Genomic DNA, 20,393 nt, shown 5'->3' on the forward strand with positions numbered 1-20,393 from the left:
CACACACACACACACACACACACACACACACAGAACCCTAAGACTAAAAGTTAGTGAAATGATTTAACAAACCCAGGTCACCTCTCACCTGCTTCTTCCGTTCTCGTTCTCTCTCTCTCTCTCTCTCTCTCTCTCTCTCTCTCTCTCTCTCGTTATTGTTTTTACACATAAACTTGATAGACTCTGTATTAGCTCATTTTCCGTGTGTCTATAATCCAATACTAGAAGTTGGTTTATGTGTTGCTCAACAAAAGAGGTTTTACTAAATTCTCAGGTTCCAGAGCACGCTGCAGACTCCGCCCCCCGCCCCCCCGCATTTGGTGCAGGCTTTGTGCAGGAAACCTCACGACAGCAGTTCATGTGAGAGTCAAAGTTCACCAGTCAACACAGGATATCAGACATCGAGAACTCTCCAGAGAACTAACCTATTCCATGAGATCCACATTAATCTCTTCCAAGGGCAGTTCCCCCATGACCCTGCCACCTTCCACTATACCCCACACCAAGGTCCAAGAGTCTTGAACATGACTTTGATGGACGAACCTTATCCAGACTATGGAAGTCAGCTTAATTCCATAGAAGTAAAAATAAATAAATAAATAAATAAATAAATAAATAGTCTTCCTTAGAATTTTGATTAAAATGGAGTAGCTAAGGCAGATCGTAGCTTTAAATCCAAGCTACCAAGTCTATATGGACGCCCCGGCTATTAACAACCCAACCAAAATAAGCTGAGGCCTCTCTGATCCTCTAAGACTTATCTACATGTATGACCTTAACATCACCAACACCATATTAGACACTGGTTAGTGTGCCAGCAGAGATGGAATAGTCCTTGAAACTTAACAGCGGGAAAAGAAATTTTAATTTCTCGTTCTCACACTCTGACACATTAAAGAAGGCAGCATCTAATCCCCACACACCACTTACCAACCAACTTCCTTTTCTTAGTGTCTAGTCTGCAAGGCAAAGGATTTGATAAATGTTTACAAATGTTAGAACCCTGGAACCCAAGGAAGGATTAAACTTGTGGCCAGATTGTTTTGAAGCTATTTGTGGCTTGTGCGGAGACATCGACCGAATTCCTGTTTAGTGTTGCCAGGCTGTAAGCCATATAAGTGGCCTGCATATGTGGCCACTAAAGTCAAGTTTAAGGGGAGCAAACTGCCAGTTTCGTGCTGTGGCTACATAGAGAAAGAGAGACTGGATATGTTGAAACCATGGAGGGAGTTTTCATAGGCTAGAAATGTCTGAGATTGAAGTGTGGGAGGAGCCAAGGTGTGCCAATTACAGATTACAACCCCGACAGCCAGACTCCAGCTCCTGCCACACAGAGGAAGGATACGTCTGCTATGTCAGGCTGACTGCTAAGAGATTGGGCCAGCTCTTCCTGTACGTTTCTCTTTGTCCAGGAAGGTGTGGGTATTGCACCAGATTCCAGGCACCTCCACGAAGACCCTAGCAACCATCAGCGTGCCTTCTCTGCCCTTCCTCATTGTTAAGACCATGCCCCTTGTTGATGGGTTTGTTTGGTTGGTTGGTTTGGTTTTTCGAGACAGGGTTTCTCTGTGTAGTCCTGGCTGTCCTGGAACTCACTCTGTAGACCAGGTTGGCCTCGAACTCAGAAATCCACCTGCCTCTGCCTCCCAAGTGCTGGGATTAAAGGCATGCACCACCACTGCCTGTCTGTGAAAACCATCTTAAAGCCAGCCCAGGTATTAACTTCTTTTGCCCTCTGGAAAACTTGTGAGCTGCTTTGCAGTAAAAAGTTCCGAGCCTGGGCGAGCCTCCCCATCCCCTAAGCCTAGGTGCAGCCCTTACAGGTGCAGGGGAGAGAGGGTGAATGGAAAATCAACTGTAGCTTGCCATGATGTTATGTAAGTCACCCACCCTGGGAACTCTCCACTCCTTGCTCTGAAAAATGGCTCAGTTGGTAGGTTACTTGCCTAGCACGCCTGAACCCCTGGGTTCAACCCCCGGAACTGTGTAAGTCTGGTGTAGTGGCACATACCTGAAACCTCAGCATTCAGGAGGAGAAAGCAGGAGGATCAGAAGTTCAGGGCCATCCTTCTTGGCTACACAGCACGTTTGAAGCCAACCTAGGGTACTTGAGACTCTGTCTAAAAATGAAAGCCCCAAGTTGTGGGATTCACGGGCGCCGAGGACAAGCTAATAGATGAGAACTTATACAGGTCGGTCATTGTAACAGATTATAACAGTCCTTACCTCTGCCACCTAAGAGAAGGGTTGTCCTGAGGCTCGAGGCCTTCCTTGGTGGTCTTCAGTCACCTTGGCTCCCAGGAGAAGCGAGCGGCCTCCCACCCTTTCTTCCGAGGCCCTCTTCTGAACTGTGAGGTCATTTTGTCCTTTGTTCCAGATGTGGAGACGACTGGTTGGTGGCACCGTGAGTCTGGACTCTCTGTGCTGGCTGAGTTTCTGATTAACAGCTGTTGTGGGGTGGGTGCACAGATCTCGGGTGTTCTAGAGTAGTTTTCTGGCCTTTGTACTCTGGCTCACTGATAATCTGCAAGCCAGCCATTAAGTCCTTCCATATATGTGTGTGTGTGTGTGTGAATATGTGTATACATATACATATATACACACATACACATATATACATACATATAAGTCTTAGGGTTTCATTGCTGTGAACAGACACCATGACCAAGGTAACTTTTATAAAGGACATTTAATTGGGGCTGATTTATAAAATTTCAGAGGTTTACTACATTATCATCATGGTGGGAATCATGACAGCATCCAGGCAGATATGGTACTGAAAAAGGAGCTGAGAGGTCTACATCTTGATCCAAAGGCAGCCAGGAAGAGATTCTCTCTCTTCCTAAGACAGCTAAGAGGAGGCTCTCTTCCTATTGGGCAGAGCTTGAGCACTACTGAGACCTCAAAGCCTGCCTACAGTGACACACTTCCTCTAACAATGCCAATGCCACACCTCCTATGGGAAGTCCCACTTCCCACAGGCCAAGCATGTTCAAACCACAATATATATGCATGTGTGTATATGTGCATATATATGTATATATATATATATATATATATATATATATATATATATATATATACAGATATGCCTATATACACATATATGTACACACACACACACACACATCTGTGGCCACTCACTGTAAGTCTGGTAATTTATGCCACATTGACTATGGTTTGAATGGCAACTTGGAAGACCTCGGTCCAGGGGCTTCATTTTTCCAGCCTGATTCCTTACCTGTTATAAAGCTAAGATCTCAGAGGCTGCTGGGAGGGTTAAGGGAAAATTGTTCTAACAGGGCCTACCTAGACTGTGCTCAGCAGGAAAGCCTACTGAATCAGTGCCTACAAATAAAGCTTAGTCACCCTTTAACTTCCAGTGTATAGTCTTTTATAGGTGCACTCTCTCTAGTATAATGTACACCATACCTTTGCTAATGTATAACATTTGTGTGTTTCAGACGCTTTCCTGAGCCCCGGATCTTTCTCCCTTCTGGAACTATCTCACCACACGGATTTATCTCTTTTGAGAATCCCCACATCATGGACCTCATCGGGCTGCTGAAGTCTCAGTTTCTGTGTCATCTGGTCTTCTGCTACGTGTTCATCGCCTCAGGGCTCATTGTCAACGCCATCCAGCTGTGCACGCTGGTCATCTGGCCCATCAACAAGCAGCTGTTCCGCAAGATCAATGCCAGACTCTGCTACTGTGTCTCCAGCCGTAAGATCCATGCTCTTCACTCTTGCTTTTAACCCAGATGGGAGGCTCAGCCCCTGGTTCTTCACAGGCATTTGCTAGGCTGGCACGCTGGGCTGGCACGCTGGGCTGGGCTGCTGTCTCTTGCTCTTGTTTGCTTTAGATTTGAAATGCCCATTTTGTCCCCACTCTACCAAAAATTATTCTGCCAGTGAGAAATGCCAGTAGCTCAAAGCTGAGCAGCCATGAAGGACGGACTGGGAACAGTAAATATGCCTTCCATATAGCTGCTTCTCCCGATTTCCTTCTCAGAAGTGAGTGGTCCATTCTTGCTTAGTTATCCTGAATCTATACCTACCCAAGTACACTGTGTTCTCTCTGTGTCTGTGGGTAGATACATATAATTCATGTGCAGCATGTTCTATCCATGTCTATAGGTAGATACATACAATTCATATGCAGTTTCTTTTTGGTTTGGTCAGGTTTGGTTTGTAGCGCTGGGAGTCAAGTATGTATGTATCTTTGAAAACTAAATGGCACTATGTTGCTGTCTTCCTTGTATTTTTTCCTTGTCTTATTTTGTGATCATCATAGACATATGTGCAGTTCTAAGACACAAAGCAGTGAAACCCTAAATTCCCTACAGGGTGATGATATAGGGGAAAAGACATACACTTGGCTCTGTGCCCAAGCACCCTGTGCTAGTGCTCATTACCTGCATGGTAGCTGTATTTGTCAGGGTTCCTAGAGGATCAGAACTGATGAGAGTGAATGGAAAAAAAAAATATATATATATACATATGCACACACACATATATATACACACATATATGCACATACATATTATACACACACGTGTATAGTATGTTTGTATGCATGTTATACCTAAATACACACACACACACACACAAAATAATGACAAATGTCTCACAAGTGTGCCAGCTGTTTGGGTTTTTAGTTAATCCCAGATTTATTCAAGTCAACAGCCAAGATTAGCCCTATCATAGTAGATCATTGGAGTACAGTATTCTAGCCAGGAAGCTGATGCTCACGTGATCTAGCAAACCTTCTTAGTTTGCTTCACCTCTTTGTGTGTGTGTGTGTGTGTATGTGTGTATACTTGTGTTTGTTGTGTTACTAAGCTGTCCGAAACGTAACTCATTTGGCCAGAGCTTCTATAATTGAAAGCCAGGCATCAGTGTGTTGTTGGAGCATCTAGTGGTGAGTTTTGTTGTTGATAAAGCTTATAATCTTTTCCTAAACTAGAAAATACTGTTCCATTATCAATTACACATGTGGCTGAAAATATATTCAAAATAGAGCCTTTTTCATTCAAATGAAAAAGAGTGAAAATATCTCTGTGGCCTTAGAGTATGACCAAGAGACAAATATATTATCTTTCTGAAACAAAGAGCATTGAAGTTAAACTTAAAAATGCTTCTTAAAGCAGCAAGTCCTCTACAGATTTGTTCTGTTTTTGTTTTCAAGACAGGGTGTCACTATATAGTTCAAACCAGCTTTCAACTTGGTAAGCCTCCTTCCCTGCCTTTGAGTGTTGGGATTCCAGCCATGTGTTATCATGCCCAGCTTTAGATTCTTAACTTGTAAACTTTAATAAACTTGTAAACTTTATTTTTATTATTTTTCAGTGTGTGTGTGCGTGTGTGTGTGTGTGTGCGCACGCGCGTGTGCACGTGCGCATGTGAGTACGGATGCCCATGGAGGACAGAAGAGGCCATTGGCTTCCCCTGAAGTAGAGTTGCAGGTGGTTGTAAGCCTCTGACATGGGTGCTGGGAACCGAACTCCCATCCTCTTCAAGAGCTGGAGTATACTTTCTTGACAGCTGAGCCATTTATCCAATCAGTCCTACGTATTTTTAATTGACACAATGATCATGTATATTTGTGAGACATATGCAGTATCTGATACACATACACAAAGCAGGCTAGCAGGTTCCTGCATCATTTCACACTTGGTTTCCTCCTTTGGACTGGGAACATCTCAGTTCCTATCTACACACCTTGCAATCACATAGCACACAATTAATCTTCCTCCTGCTAATCCTGCCGTGTTATAGGGCACTGGCTGGTACTTCGCCTGAGTACACCCACGCATAGAACCTTTTATCCTTGACACAAGGCCATTTCCAAATCTGCTTTTGATGTGTGTGTTCCTTGCCTGGAGACCCCATGTCACAAACCTTTTCCTCTAGTGGTTTCATTCTCTTGCATCTGGACACCCAGTTTTCCGAACGCCATACGTGTAGGAGACTGTTTTCTCTGACGTATGCCTGGTTGCCAGTCAGTGGCTGTAAATAGGTTTTTATTCCCCAGCTCTCCCTTCTGTTCCTATTGGCGTATGGGTTTCTCTCTTGTCTATACCATGCTGCTTTGGTTTCAGTGGCTTTGTGGCGTGTTTAAAGTCAGCTGTTATTCCCTGGGCTCTGTCCCTTCACTCAGAATTGCTTTGGTTACCAAGAGTCTCTTGTGGTTCCATACAATTTTTAACTGAGGATTTTTTAAGGGGCTATATTAAATCTGTAGATTCTGTTTGGGCAGTATGGACATTTTAACAATATTAATTGTTTCTTGAACATTGAATACCTTTCTCTGTGTATGCACAGAAGTGTGTGTGTGTGTGTGTTCCATCCCCTCTTTACCTTTTACTTCCTTTTTGGTGGTGTTGAATAAAGGTTTCTGGCATGCCACATAAGCACTGTGCCGCTGAGGTATGCCCCTGTTGAAATAGTTATTTAATAGAAGGCCACTGGTCAAACCGACTATCTAAGCTGCAGCGGCTCTGCCTAGCTCAGCCGCCATATTCTGTGGCCAGAGGCCACATGCGAGCCACAGCTAGAAATGGCCCCGCCAGAAACACGAGCCCTGCCACCCTCGAGACACCAGCGTGGGAGATGGCTCTGCCAATCTTCCACGCTGTCTCTGCAAGGCTGGGCATTGCCCAGACCATCCCACCAACCACACGGGCTCAGTAAGAAAATGAGACTCTAAAGCTTAAAGATTAATCAAAGGCTTTATATGTTTGGTAATGCTCAATAACAATATGCCCATACGAACAGAGTTGTTTCCCAATTAGCTAACCTAAATAAAAGTTGTTATCCGCGCTGCTCTCCATACATGCTTTTTGTACCTATTTGAGATGATCTCAAGTTTTCTTGATCTTCATTCTATTGATATTATATATTATGTTCATAGATTTGTATATGCTAAATTATCATTGCATTTCTGAGGTAAAACTTGTTTGATCATGGTATGTAATCTTTTGGATCTTATATTGATTTTTTTTGTTGTTGGCTATTGTTTTATCAAGAATTTTCATAGGCGATATTGGTCTGTAGTTTCTTCTTTCTTCTCTTTCTCTCTTTCTAGTAGTTTCAATGTCATTTTCTGATTTTGCTATTACAGTAATTTTGACCTGATGAATATGTTTAGAAGAATTCCCTCTGTTTCTTTCTCTTTTGTTTGTTTATTGTAATTTGAGGGAAAGAAAATAGTGCTAGTTCTTTAAAGGTTTGACAAAATTCCACAGTGAAGCACTTGGAGGCTTTTCTTCCTCAGGAGACTTTGTGTTATTGGTACCCTCTTGAAATTCATTGTTGGTTTTTCAGATTTGCTGTGTTCTTATGGTTCACTCTTGGTAGGTTACATGTACCAGATTTTCTTCCTAATCATTCAAGTTGTTGGCATCTTGTTCTTCCTGTCAGCCCCTAAGAACCTTTCATGTCTATGGCATTGGGTTTAGTGTCTCTTTTTTTTTTTCCTTCCTGCATTTAATTATTATGTTTGTCTTCTCTCTGCTTTGGTCAGTTCGTGTAGCTAAACATCAGTTTGTTTTAGAAAACAAAAAGCAGACCCAGCTTTGTTTCATTCGGCTTTCATAGTCTTATTTTCTTTCTTCTCTGATCTTTGCTAGTCTCTCTGCTAAGTTGAGGTTTGCTTGGTTCTTGGTTTTTCTAGCTCCATGCTTTGCGTCACTGGATTCTTTGTCTTGGTTTTTCTAGTTCCATGCTTTGCGTCACTGGATTCTTCATCTGAAGTTTCCCTTTGTTTCTGATACACATGCTCAGTTCTGAACACCTTCTCTCTTAGTTTAGCTTTTGATCTATTGCAAAGGGTTTTGTACGTTGTATTTCCATTTTTATTTCTTTCAAGCAATTTTAAATTTTCTGAATTCAGAACAGTAATTGCTTTTAACCACTGAGCCATCTCTCTAGCCCAAGTGCGCTATCTTTGGTTGTCATTTGTTTCTTTTAGGAACATGGAAAGTCATTTTCTTCTGGGCTAGATGATGTCACTGGATGATGTCACTGAAAAGTCTCCTGCCATCCTATTGGGAGTTTCCTCACATGTGACTCTTCCTCTTATTTTTGAAGGTCTCTTTTTGCACTCATGATAGTTGCCTGTAATATTCCTTGGAGAACACCATTAAGTCCTTTGAGCCTCCTGTATCTGGACTCCCACTTCTATTCCAAATTCAGCTCCAATACAATAAAATTTACTATCTTATTGTATAGATTGTCTGCCCCCTGCCTCCTCTCTATTCTGTCTACAGCATCTTTCATAAAATATTTATTTGCTTTCTGATATCACAGTGGTCCCATATGACTTCGGCTTTGTCTAGCTCAGTTACATCAGAAGAACTTCTTAGGTGAACAGATTCTTCTGCTTGCTCTCGTCTGCTGCTCAGGCTATCCACTGGTTTGTCCGTTTGTTTGCTTGCTTGCTCTTTAGTTCATTGACTGAACTCTTCAGCTGCAGAGTTTTGAAGCTCCCAATCCCTGCTGGGTTTGTCACCCAAAACACACTGTGATTCTTATTTCATGTGTTGTCTGTGTTCTCTCGTACCTCGCTGGGCTTCTTTGTAGCTCTTCTTTTGAATTCTTTTTACTCAATTCATCACTTTTTCTTCCTGGTGTACTGGAAAAAGAATTGACATGTTTCTTATGAAACATCATAGTCTCTCTTATCATGTTTCTTTTTCTTGTGTCTCTACATTGCCATTTGCACATCTGGTCGACCAGTTACCTCTGCCAGTTTTGTAGGATGGCTTCCATAGTAAAAAAAAGACTGTCTTAGAGCTATGTGTCTGTATGTAGCTCAAGGAGGCTATGTCGGCCTTGTTCTGAGGTTGGCATAGTAGTTGCTTGTGTAGCTTCATTAGCTGTGATACATGTTGGCAGTATGGGTTAGTGACACAGAACCTAGACTACAGGGGTTTCTGGGATTTCTCTGGGATGTAACATTTAAGTAGAACAGGTTCGCTGACTGCCCTGGCTATAGTGATGCTTGGTTTTGGAGTCAGTGAGCACACATAGGTGATGTGTAATGTCAGAGTTGGGGGTTGTGTACATTTTAGTGTACATTTTACTGATGGCCAGGATAGTTTCCTGTCTCTGTCTGAGCTACAAAGGTGTCTTTGCAGAACATTTCAGTGCAGGGTAAGGGTGTGGGGAAAGGGGGTTGGCAGCCTGTTTGGGGAGGGCTTCCTATCTGCTCCCTGCTGTCTAGGTGAGACAAGAGGCTCAAGGAAGGCTAGATAACTTCCAGGCAATGGAATAGTGCTTAGCACAGCTTGGCTTCTCTCCCAGAATACATGGTAGTAGATCCAACTCCTGGCAGGCTGACTAGCTGTTCATAGGGTTCAAAGCTGGGGGCGTAGGACCACCTGCCTGCTCCCCAGGTGTCTCTGTGGGCTGAGCTGCTTAGGAAGCATCTCAGTTGCTTCCTGTGGGGAAAGTGTGGGTAGACACAACCACCTGTCCACTTCCCAGTGGGCCTTGTGGACTGAGCCACTCTTGAAGGCCAGCAGGCTGCTTCCTGGGGTGTGGGAGTGCACCAGGGCCACCTGGCTGGTTTAAGAACCAAGATGAAGTATCGTGGAAGACAGCTGCCTGCTTGTTTCACAAGACCCTGCTGGGCATTTTGCAGCATGAATCTGGATCAGGCATGGTATATGGCTGGCTATCTTGTAGTGGCATGCAGCACTGTGGATACTCAACAGCTCTGGTGCAGGGGCATGACTTACAAAGGCTTCATGAACTTCTGGAATCCAGTCTTCTCAGTGCCTACGTCTTGAGGCTGTTTACTTACTGAGTAAAGTCCTTCTTGCTGTAGGGATATATGAAAGAAAGGTTAAGTTATGAGACTCAGTCCCCTTATAAGATAAGGGGTGCCCCTGTTCTGTGCTCCACCATATCTCCACAGGACTCTGGTGTTCTGCCTGAAACAGGTCGGTAAGAACAGCTGTTTGTTCCCTGTTTCCTTCCTTCTGTTGTAGAGAGAAACACTTCCAGCTCTTCCGGTCAACCATCTTGCAATCCCATCATCCTTTATGTGCCTTATTTTGTAAATTCAAAAATTCTCATGAGGAAAAAAAGTTGCAGCAACAATATTATTCATAGTTTCTTTTACCGACTAGGAATTCACAAGTGGGTCTGATATTATTTCTGTTTGATGGTTGCATTAGAGGCTTTTTCTATATGTGAAGAATGTTTACAAAATCATTCAACTAGAAGTCTTTAATTCATTATCTATGGCTTACTGTCATCAAACATTGATTAAGCCCAGAGCCACAGAATGTCCCTTCCTGTGTCGCCTGCTTTATTCTAATGTGGTTCTAGTATTTGGGCATCCACAGTGGTATAGGAAAAGGAAATATTTGTCAGGGCTGGGCACAGAAAGCAGAAGGTAGAATCACAGCTGTGGGAAGAGGAAAGGATTGGCATAATTGAGGGAGAGAAGATAACTGACTGAGATGAACGTTACATTTTGTTTTGTTTTTAAAAAAACTTTCCCACACTGTAGGGGGGGAAGTTAGCTATATAAAATTAGGTTTATCAAAGCAATGTTGGTTGTGCTTTTTTTTTTTTTTAAAGAAAAATCCCATTTAGAGGACTTGCATATTCTTCAGGCTATTCCAAAATCTACCAGTTTGAAATCTGATCATGTCTGTTTGCCATAAGCCCTATCTAGATTTCAGCTAAGACCCAGGTTCTCATTTAGACGTAAGTCAGAAAAGAGGTTCAGGCTTGGTGTCTAAGAGCAGGATTGCCCATGGAGATATTTGGGGTTGGGGAGGGATTCACTTACTTGTTTCTGCTGGAAATTAAAATGAGTAACAGTTTAAAAACAAAGATGAATTTTTAATGTCATTATAAATAAACTGAAATACTCAGAACATATCCCAAGTGAAAATCCATAATTAACTGTTTGAGACAAGTGGCATTTCAGAGGTGAGTGAAGTTAAGGGTAACAGTCTAAATATACAGAAGACTTGAGGTCTTCGTGTGTCCCGTATGCTCTGTCCCCATTTCCCCTGAGAGCAGCTGCGCTTGGGCTTTAGGTCAAGCAGTGTAGTCATCCCTGGAGTGGTGCGAACAGAGAAGGGATGAGCTCTGATGAGGACCGGCATGGTTCCTAGGGAGGGAGAATGCGGTAAACCGGGTGTGCGATCCGTGCTGGGCGTGGCTCATTGGTTCCATCTGATGCATCTGATTAGGAATTGTGTACCCTCCCCTCCCATCTCCACAGCATCCCATGTCTGGAGTCTCCCAGCCAGCGTTAGGGAGCAGAGCCAGTTTTAAATCCAACTTGTTTTCCTAGCTGTCTCTGATTGAAAGACTGTTGTTACTCAAGCCAGGCAAAAGGCCAGTGGAAGGAACACTTTCCTGGGCCTGTGGTTCTACAGCCAATGGCTGGGCAGTAGCTTGATCAGCAGAGCGCTGCTCCATGTTGGTTTGGCCCACCTTGTCGGAGTCTCTCCAAGTTAAGGTTAAAACCTGTTCTTGAGGTTTAATGGTTTCTTCTGGCATAGGAATCAAGCTAAGCAGAACATCCAGTCACTTGCAGCTGATTCTATAAGAGAAAGCAGGATATATTTTTCCCTGGGGGTTGCACCCTGGTTACATTTCACTAACAAAGTTTGGTCACCTTCCGTTTTCCTGTTAAATATTTGAGCTCATTGTCACTGGGGGGTCCAGGGCAGCATGCAACTTTGAGGAAGCTCACATACCAAAGACCACAATGACGTCAGTGACAGATAAAGCACAGAATAGACTTAGCAGCAGGGCACTTCAGGGTGGGGCTGGTTGGTAGGGGATGTTTTTCCTTGATTGCCTCACTATGTAGATAGAAAAATATGCTACTATGTCAGACCCGCCCTGTGTGCTGCCAGAGGACGGAGCCCACTGAACATCTCCTTTAAGGTCAAACGACGAAGACATTGTAAGGAGTGGGGTAGAAGTTAGGTTGCAGTGTGCACAATAGTTTCTAGGGCATCTGTGCTTTTTAATACCTTGGGGAAGGAGGCTGAGACAGGCTACTTTGACCTTTCGCTGTCATTTTTTCTTCTTGACACTATAAACTTCAAACTACAACAACAGAAACAGAAAACTTAGTAGTCTATTAATGTCAGGAGGGGGAAAAAAAGGTGGCGTGGAAGGATTTAATGGAGCTACGATTTTAGGAAAGACTGGAGAAATAAAACAAAATTGAAAATGTTTCCATCCTCAGCCCTGACCCAGCGCTGGGGCCTGGCTGCCAAGTTTACCATCCCGGTACATGGGTCCAGGAAGTCTGAGTCTGCCCTGGAGAGTTCGTGAGCTCTGTTGCTTCTGGTTTTACCCTGCTATTAGCCTTACACGGCCCCACAGAATCCCTCCCACGGGCAAAGGGAAGAGACAAATGGAGGAAGGAGAGAAACAACTCTTGATGCTAGGATGCCAAATAAAGTATTTTTAAATTTAATTAAATAATTATTATGCAATTATGTAATAATATTTAATAACAAATAATTAAATAATTAATTAAAAAGTAAAAAGTAAGTGTGTGTGTGTGTGTGTGTGTGTGTGTGTTTGAATGTTAGTTTGTGCACATGAGCTCACGAGCCCATGGAGGCCAGAGGTGTTAGAGTCCCCTGGAACTAGGGTTACAGGTAGTTGTGAGCTGTCTGGTATAGGTGCTAGAAACTTAATCCATGCCCTCTGCAAGAACAGTGCTTGCTCTTAACCACTGAACCATTTCTATAACTCCAAATAAAATATTCTGCCTACCTGCTTACAGGCTGACCACTGACCAGCCACAGAAACCCTCCGTCCAAGTGACGAGCCTACAGTTGCTGATCAAAGATGCACAATGAGTTCCTGTGGACGAATGCTTCCTGAATTGTTTCAGGTTGGGCTAGAAATGTATCTCAGTGGGTAGTGTGCTAGCCCAGCATGCGTGAGACCCTGGGTTAGACCCTGGGCACTCCTGTAAATTGAGTGTGGTGATGCCTGAATTTAAGGTCATCTTCAACCACAAAGCTGGTTTGAAATCAGCCTAGGATATGTGAGATCTTGCCTCAAAAATAAATAAGTAAATTTTAAGATGAAATTTTAGAGAATTTGCTACAAGGGGCAGGGGTTCAAGAAAGTGTGGTAAATGTTTCTTTCTCTTCCCATTATGGCTTGTTACTTGGGCAACTTTGAAAACTCAGTATGTTTGATATACAGATGATAAGAAAGAATCCACCAAGAGTCCCGTGTTTCTGATAAAGTGTTTTGATTCATTATTATTGCTGTTTATGGTCACAGGAAGTTATTTATATCCCCTTCCTGTTCCCCCAACCCAAGGTCCCCTCTGAAGAGCACTTGTCCTCGTGTTTGTAGTTGGCTGATTGGCAGTGGTTGAGCATGGGTCCTGGAACAAGCTCCAGGTGTCACTTAAAGGCCTAGAACAGGCTCTGCTGGAGACAGGCCTTTTCTCTTGCCTCACAAGTGATGAACACTTAAGGTGTGCCTCAGGGAGGTGTAGCAGGCCTGCAAGAAGCTGCTTTATTCCTGTCTGAAAGAGGCAGTCAGGGCTTGGCACCTTGTCAATCACAGCCTCAGAAAGGGCTGCATATGAGGGAAAGTATCTAAAGACATTGGGCTGGTTTTTAATGTATGTGTGTGTCTGGAGGGTGTCGGGGGGGGGGGGGGTCCAAAATGGATGACCTGAGGGAAGTAGATTTTCCATCCAGTCAGAGCCCTGAGTACAGTTTTGAAAGTAATCCCATCTTCAGGCTGGGTGAAGGTTTGGTCACCTGTTCCTTCCCCTGAGTACAGTTCCTTGGGTTATCACAGTGAGGTGTCAGTGAGAACTTCTGCAGACTTCATGACACAAGGGGCCTGGAAGAGAATCAGCCATTGGCCCATGGATCAAAATGTAGGACAAGAGGGGCTCAGTTTCTACACCCCTAGAGACAGCTGTGGTAGCTGCAGTTTCACCCCTGGAGACAGCTGTGGTAGCTGCTGTTTCTAGCTCTTCTGTCTCTTTCCCCCTACCAGCATAGCAGTGTAGGCCCTTCCCCACCCTGAGACCAGCAGGCCCTCCCTGTCGGCCATGTTGGAAAGTATGTCTGGGTGCGGCTGCTGAGGGCCTGCTGGAGTAGACCTGAGTCTGTACTTCCTCTTCCCTGCTCACTAAAGGCCCCTTGTGTGTTATATAGTGAATGTAGTAAATTGCAAAACAAAACCTTTTCTTTTAATTAAAGATTTTCACTTCCTACTTCATCTAGGGAACTCTTGTGAGGAAGGTCAGATGGTAGGCTCATGGTCTGTGTTCCAGGGCCATTGAGGTAGAGACAGCAAGATGCAGTAGGCAAACGTCCTGTGCATTCATCGGTGGTGTGCATCATCAGTGTTGCCAATGTGTGAATTCTGGGCATGGCTGGTGCTTACAAAACTCACACAGCTCCCCAGCACCCTCCCGCTTTTCCCGTTTGGGGAAGTGGGAGTCAGCTTCCTCCAGCTTGTGACAGAGCCAGGCTGAGTGACACCAAAAAACTGTAGCCCCATGAGGCCAGGCCCACACCCTTGCTCAAGCAGACGCTAGCTAGTGTTGTTGAAAGGAGGCTCGTGAGCCAATGGTGTGTAGAGTTCATGACGAGATCACCTGGACACCAACCTAGCTGGAAGCCAGGCCGCTCCATGAGCAAGCAGCCCTGGCCAGTGTGTGTGTGTGGGGGGTAGAGATGGTGTGAGGGGGGAGGGAGCACATGAGAGGGGAGGGGAGGACCAGACACAGGCTTGCTTTCCAGGGACTCAGCTAGAGCCCCACCACCTACAGGATCCCCAGAAGTATATACAGAGGCTGAAGGTAGGATTATCTGGATCCTAGAGAGGGAAGTCCCTCTCTGAGAAGGGACTTCCGGAGAGGCCTATGGGGAACTAGAGAAAGGAAGAGACTGTCCAGAATCCAAGAGATGGACCTGGGGAGGAACCACACTCGTAGACACACCCCACACCCCATTCCCTGTGTTACAGTCTGGCTGGGGACCACACTGTTTGGCTAGTCCCAATCAAGGTTTGTTTAGGGTTTCAAGGCTAACTAGGTGTTGTTCCCCAGACTGCTGTCTGATGCGCTGGGGACGCCTGGATACGTGGACTGTGTTACGTGTACTCACACGAGGCCCCAGGACAGCGGTTCTCAGCCTTCCTAACATTACAACCCTTTAATACACTTCCTCATACTGTGCCAACCCCCAAACATAAAAGTATTTTTGTTGCTACTTCATACTGTAATTTGGCTACTGTAATGAATCGTAGTGTAAATATCTGTGTTTTCCAGTTGCTTGATGCCCCGATAAGGAGCTGAGACCCACAGGTTGAGAACTACTGCCCTTGGACAAGGTACCCTTGTGCCAGGGAGCGCTCTCCCCATCAGGGCCTCTGAGGCCAGATGGCTAAAGGCATCGTCCTGTTCTGTCCCACCTAAGGGATATCTGTCACCAGGTGACAGATGGTCAGTGGGTGGAAAGTCACAACTATGGCAGGCAGGTGCTCTTCCTGCCCAGAAATCCCATCAGGGACCCAGACTTTACTAAGGACTCACACCTGTTGTTGAGGGATACTTGGAAGGTACCTCTGGGGCACCCCACCCATCCTAGTTTGCCCAATTGTAGGCTGGCTTACAATTCGGAGACAGGTTGTCTGATAGGTACTGTGATGGTTATTCTTGGTTGCCAACGTGACTACATCTAGAATGAGCTAACAAAACGCAAGCTTATGGGCACACCTGTGAGGGATTTTTGGTTAATTGGATCACGTGAGGTAGAAAGGCCCACCTTTAATCTATATCACTTGGGGTGGGAAGACCCACCATAAATCTGGGCCACACCTTCTCATAGCAGCCTATAGAAGCTCATGGAAGAAGGCCGCGTTTCCCTCTTTGCTTGCTCGCCGTTCTTCGCTGGTGTAGAGCCTACTCACTTCTTCAGGAATTCTATCGTGTACTGAAGACCAGCTGAGACACCCAGCCTTGTAGACTGAACAACTACTGGATTCTTGGATTTACTGTTGGGAGACCACTGTTGTTGGATTAGCTGGACCACAGCCTGTAAGCCACTCTAATAAATTCCCTTTTTACACATGTATGTTCATTCCGCTAGTTCGGCTGCTCTAGAGAATCCAGACTAATACAGGCATTAGGACAAAGCCCTTTCCTGAAGCACGTGTTTGACCTTCATCTACTTACTGCTAGTCCCCGGAGCCCTGAGCAGATAGTTTCTCGAGGCCTGGAACAGGTGGTTGTGAGAAGCCAGACTACACACGAGTTAGGCACATGCAGCTGTTTGCATGACTGGCCATGCCCTTGAAGGGGAACTTGTGAGATCACACTCCACAGGGCTGTAGAAAGAGAGAGGCAGCAAGGGGCTAGCTAGTCCCTGTTCAGGTCATTATGTTTGCTATGACTTTCTGGTGTTGGCTAGCATTGGCTCTGAGCCTGTGTACCCATTGCTGGTTTAGCCATTCAGCTAGCTGCCTTTTAATAAGAACAGTTCTCGAGACATGAAACTGGAGTGGCTTTAAAGCCACCTAGCAAGTAAATAATCTGAGGTTTCCAAACAATTTTCATCTGCTTCTTGAGATATGCAAATACCATGCTTTATATGGCCTTCTCAAAGAGCCTGTTCTGAAAGCAGACATCTGCTAGGTCCAACTCAATCAAGTCTATCCCTTGTCACAGGCCCCCGGTGGACACAAGGTGCCTGCCCCTGCTCAGCGGGGGTTTTGGATGTTGTGTGTGTTTTAGTTGTTTTTAGACAGGGTTTCACGTATCCCAGGCAAAGGCAGCTTTTCTGTTCTGATCCTCTTGGTTCCGTCTCCCAAATGCCGGGATTATAGGTACAAGCCTCAACAACCAATGTAATTATTGCTGGGGCTGGAATCCAGGGCTTCGTGTCTGGCAGACCACTGACTGAGCTATACTCCAAAGCCCTCAGGAGGTGTTAACAGCCAGGTTTATGCAGCTAGTGTTTAGCTAGAGTTTATGCAGTTTATGCATAAGGTTTATGCAGGAGGCACACCTGGAGGACATTTAATAAACAGATGTGGAAGCAGGGGTGGAATATTGACTGTGCTGAGAATCTCATCTCATGGAGACTCTTAGAGCCGAATCATGGTAAACTGAGGCACAGTTGGATTACAAGTACACACAGAATGATGCAGAGCTAGGGATAGATAGCTCAGTCCCACTGTGTAAGATGCGTTTCTGTACAGTGCCCCTGAAGCTGTACCACAAGCCAGGTATTAAAGTATGGGTGCGCGTGCATGCGTGTGTGCATGTGTGCATGCGTGCATGCGTGCGTGCATGTATGTGTGTGTGTGTTATTAAGGCAAGAAAGGGTAAACCCAGTATAGATGGGCTGCCGAACTTGCAAAGGAGACAGAATTATCAATGTTGTCATGGCCACACTGTCTTAGCTTTGTCTAAATTCTTCTTCTGTTGCTGTGTCTGAATGCCGCAGGCTGGGGTATTTATAAAGTAAAGAAGTTTATGTAGCTCCACAGTCCTGGAGGTAGGAAGTTGAAGGACATGGTATTGGGGATTCAGAAGAAACTTTCTCAGCTCTATCCCTCTCATCTTCCAAAGCCACACGGGAACCTCACCCTCCTTCGTGACTTCAACTAGTTCCATCGTTTCTTAAATGCTGTCACCAAATACCTTTAATATAGGAATACGAGGGTTGTTTTTTAGAGCATAGATTCAGGGCATGTGCCACGGATCCGTGGTAGCCTTGTGCCATGAGGCTGTTGTGGGATTGAAGTCCCAAGAAGCAGTCCCAGAGGCCTGTAGGAGAGCAGGAGTGTATACATTGGTGCTCAGCAGTGGCTGTAAGCTGTTGGTACTCACTAAGTGCACTACGAGGTAAAGGTAGCATAATTCGAAACTGTTGTCATCCTCTAGCACGGACTTCATAAATGTATTCTGGAGATAATTCTGTGGAAGTGCTATTTTAGGAGTTAAAATGAGAAGTGATTTTTTAATTAATTAATTGATTAATTTTATTGGATGTTTTGTTTACATTTCATATGTTATCCCCTTACCCCATCCTCCTTCCCACCCAGGAACCCCCTAATCCCATCACCCCTCCTCCTGCTTCTCTGCGGATGTGCCCCTACCTACCCCCCCACTCCTACCTCCCCACCCTCAAATTCCCACCCACTGAGGCGTCTAGCCTTCATGAGACCAAGGATCTCCTCTCCCACCTATGCTGGACAGGGCCCTCCACCCTTACATATACTGGTAGAGCCATGGATCCCTCCCTAAGTGCTCCCAGGCTGATGGTTTAGACCCTGGGAGCTCTGGTTGGTTGGTATTGTTGCTCTCCTCATGGGGCTGCAAATCCTTTCAGCTCCTACAGCCTTCACTCTAACTCCTCCATTGGGAACCCCATGATCAGATCAATGGTTAGCTGTGAGCATCTCCCTCTGAATAAGTCAGACTCTTGCAGACCTCTAAGGAGACAGCTATATCAGGTTCTTGTCAGCATGTACTTCCTGACTTCCACATCATATACCCAGAAGATGCTCCAACATATAACAGGGACATATGCTCCACTATGTTCATAGCAGCCTTATTTATAATAGCCAGAAGCTGGAAAGAATCCAGATGTCCTTCAACAGAGGAATGGATACAGAAAATGTGGTACTTTTACACAATGGAGTATTACTCAGCTATTAAAAACAATGAATTCGAGAAATTCTTAGGTAAATGGATGGAACTAGAAAATATCATCCTGAGTGAGGTAAGCCAATCACAAAAGAACACACATAGTATTCACTCACTGATTATTGGATATTAGCCCAGAACCTTGAAATACCCAAGATTCAACTCACAGACCACATGAAGCTCATGAAGAAGGAAGACCAAGTGGGGGTGCTTCGGTCCTTCTTAGAAGTAGTAACAAAATACTCAAGGGAGCAAATATGGAGACAAAGTGAGGGACAGAAACTGAAGGAGGGGCCGTCTGAAGACCATTCCACCTGGGTCTCCATCCCATGTGCAGTCACCAAAGGTAGATGCTGATGTGGATGTCAGGAAGTGATGTTTTTAAATTATTTATAAATTGCATGAATCTTCTTTTACAAATATTTATTTTTCTAAGCTGAAAAAAAATTCTAAACACCAAACAAAAACTAAGCAGGAAACAGCCCAGTGTAGGGCACAGAAAAGGGCAGTCTAGGAGACACAGGAAGATCAATGACTAGTTGATCCATTGCTCGACTGATCAACTGCATCTTCCAAGGTGGGCAACAGGCTAGGGCCCTGGGGTTAGGGGTGATGGGATGTTTCAAATCTTTCCTCATGCAGCCTGAGTAGAGTGTAAACAGTGGAAAGGAACCGGGCAGAGAGAAAGGCCACCAGTGTGGGATGCTTGGTATTACGAGCCAGGCCGATGGTGAATGCCTGTGAATCTCACCTCGTTTGGAAACAGCAGCTTTGCAACTGATGGAGTGGGCCCTGATCCCGTATGACTGGTGTTCTTTTAGAAAAATATATGGACACAGAGAAAAACGTGCACAGAGAAGATGGTGTAAGGGACACAGGCAGTGTCACAGTGAGCAGCGGCACTTCTGAGGCCAGCAGTAGCCTCGGTGGGGACATGTCACAAGGTCATCCAAGGCCCTCAGATCTTAAACTAGTGCCTCCAGATGAGAGGCAGTAACTTTGTTTAGTCCCCTAGCCCATGGCTCTCCCCAGGACAGCAAAGAGGTGCTTCCTAAGTTGTTTCTTGTCTGGTTATCTTGCCCACCTCTCTGCTAATGTCCCATCTCCTGGTTTATCTTCCTAGCTGCACAGGAAGCAAGAGATTATCATTAAATGTCTTGCTTTTCTTTTTGGTCCCAGCCAAGGAGCCCAACTCCTCCCTTTAGAGTCAGGAACTCAGAGGACTGAAATGAGCTGGGATGCCGTCTTAGGGTTTTACGTCTGTGAACAGGCACCATGACCATGTCAACTCTTATAAGGACAACATATATTTGGGGCTGGCTTACAGGTTCAGAGATTCAGTCCATCATCATCAAGGCGGGAGCATGGCAACATCTAGGCAGGCATGGTGCAGGAGGAGCTGAGAGTTCTACATCTAGTCGGCTAGTGGAAGACTGACTTCCAGGCAGCTAGGGTGAGTGTCTTAAACCCATTCTCACAGTGACACACCTACTCCAAAGAGGCCACACCTCCTAATAGTGCCACTCCCTGGGCCAAGCATATACAAACCGTCACAGATATGAAGGAGTTGAGCTGTGTGGAGGCTGTGTATGGAGCCCCAGCAGCATTCTGGTCCAGCCAGGAAGGTGGCTCTGTGAGGGTAGGGAACTGAGCTGTCTGATTCAGCATGTCTCCAGTGCAGTGCCAATAGGCATTTCATTTG

At 45.1% G+C, this 20,393-nt stretch overlaps 1 protein-coding gene across 1 annotated transcript in view; it reads left to right on the forward strand.

Moving 5' to 3' along the window:
* Agpat4 (1-acylglycerol-3-phosphate O-acyltransferase 4) overlaps positions 1 to 20,393 on the forward strand; it is a 107,685-nt gene that overhangs the window by 29,451 nt on the left and 57,841 nt on the right. The window contains exon 2 of the mRNA XM_028772761.1: positions 3,465 to 3,724. Within this exon, the coding sequence (XP_028628594.1) occupies positions 3,547 to 3,724 (178 nt within the window). The 5' untranslated portion in view covers positions 3,465 to 3,546. The remainder of the gene's footprint in view (positions 1 to 3,464; positions 3,725 to 20,393) is intronic.

The sequence above is a fragment of the Grammomys surdaster genome, unplaced genomic scaffold, assembly GCF_004785775.1.
Source record: "Grammomys surdaster isolate TR1022 unplaced genomic scaffold, NIH_TR_1.0 218, whole genome shotgun sequence".
NCBI lineage: Eukaryota > Metazoa > Chordata > Mammalia > Rodentia > Muridae > Grammomys > Grammomys surdaster.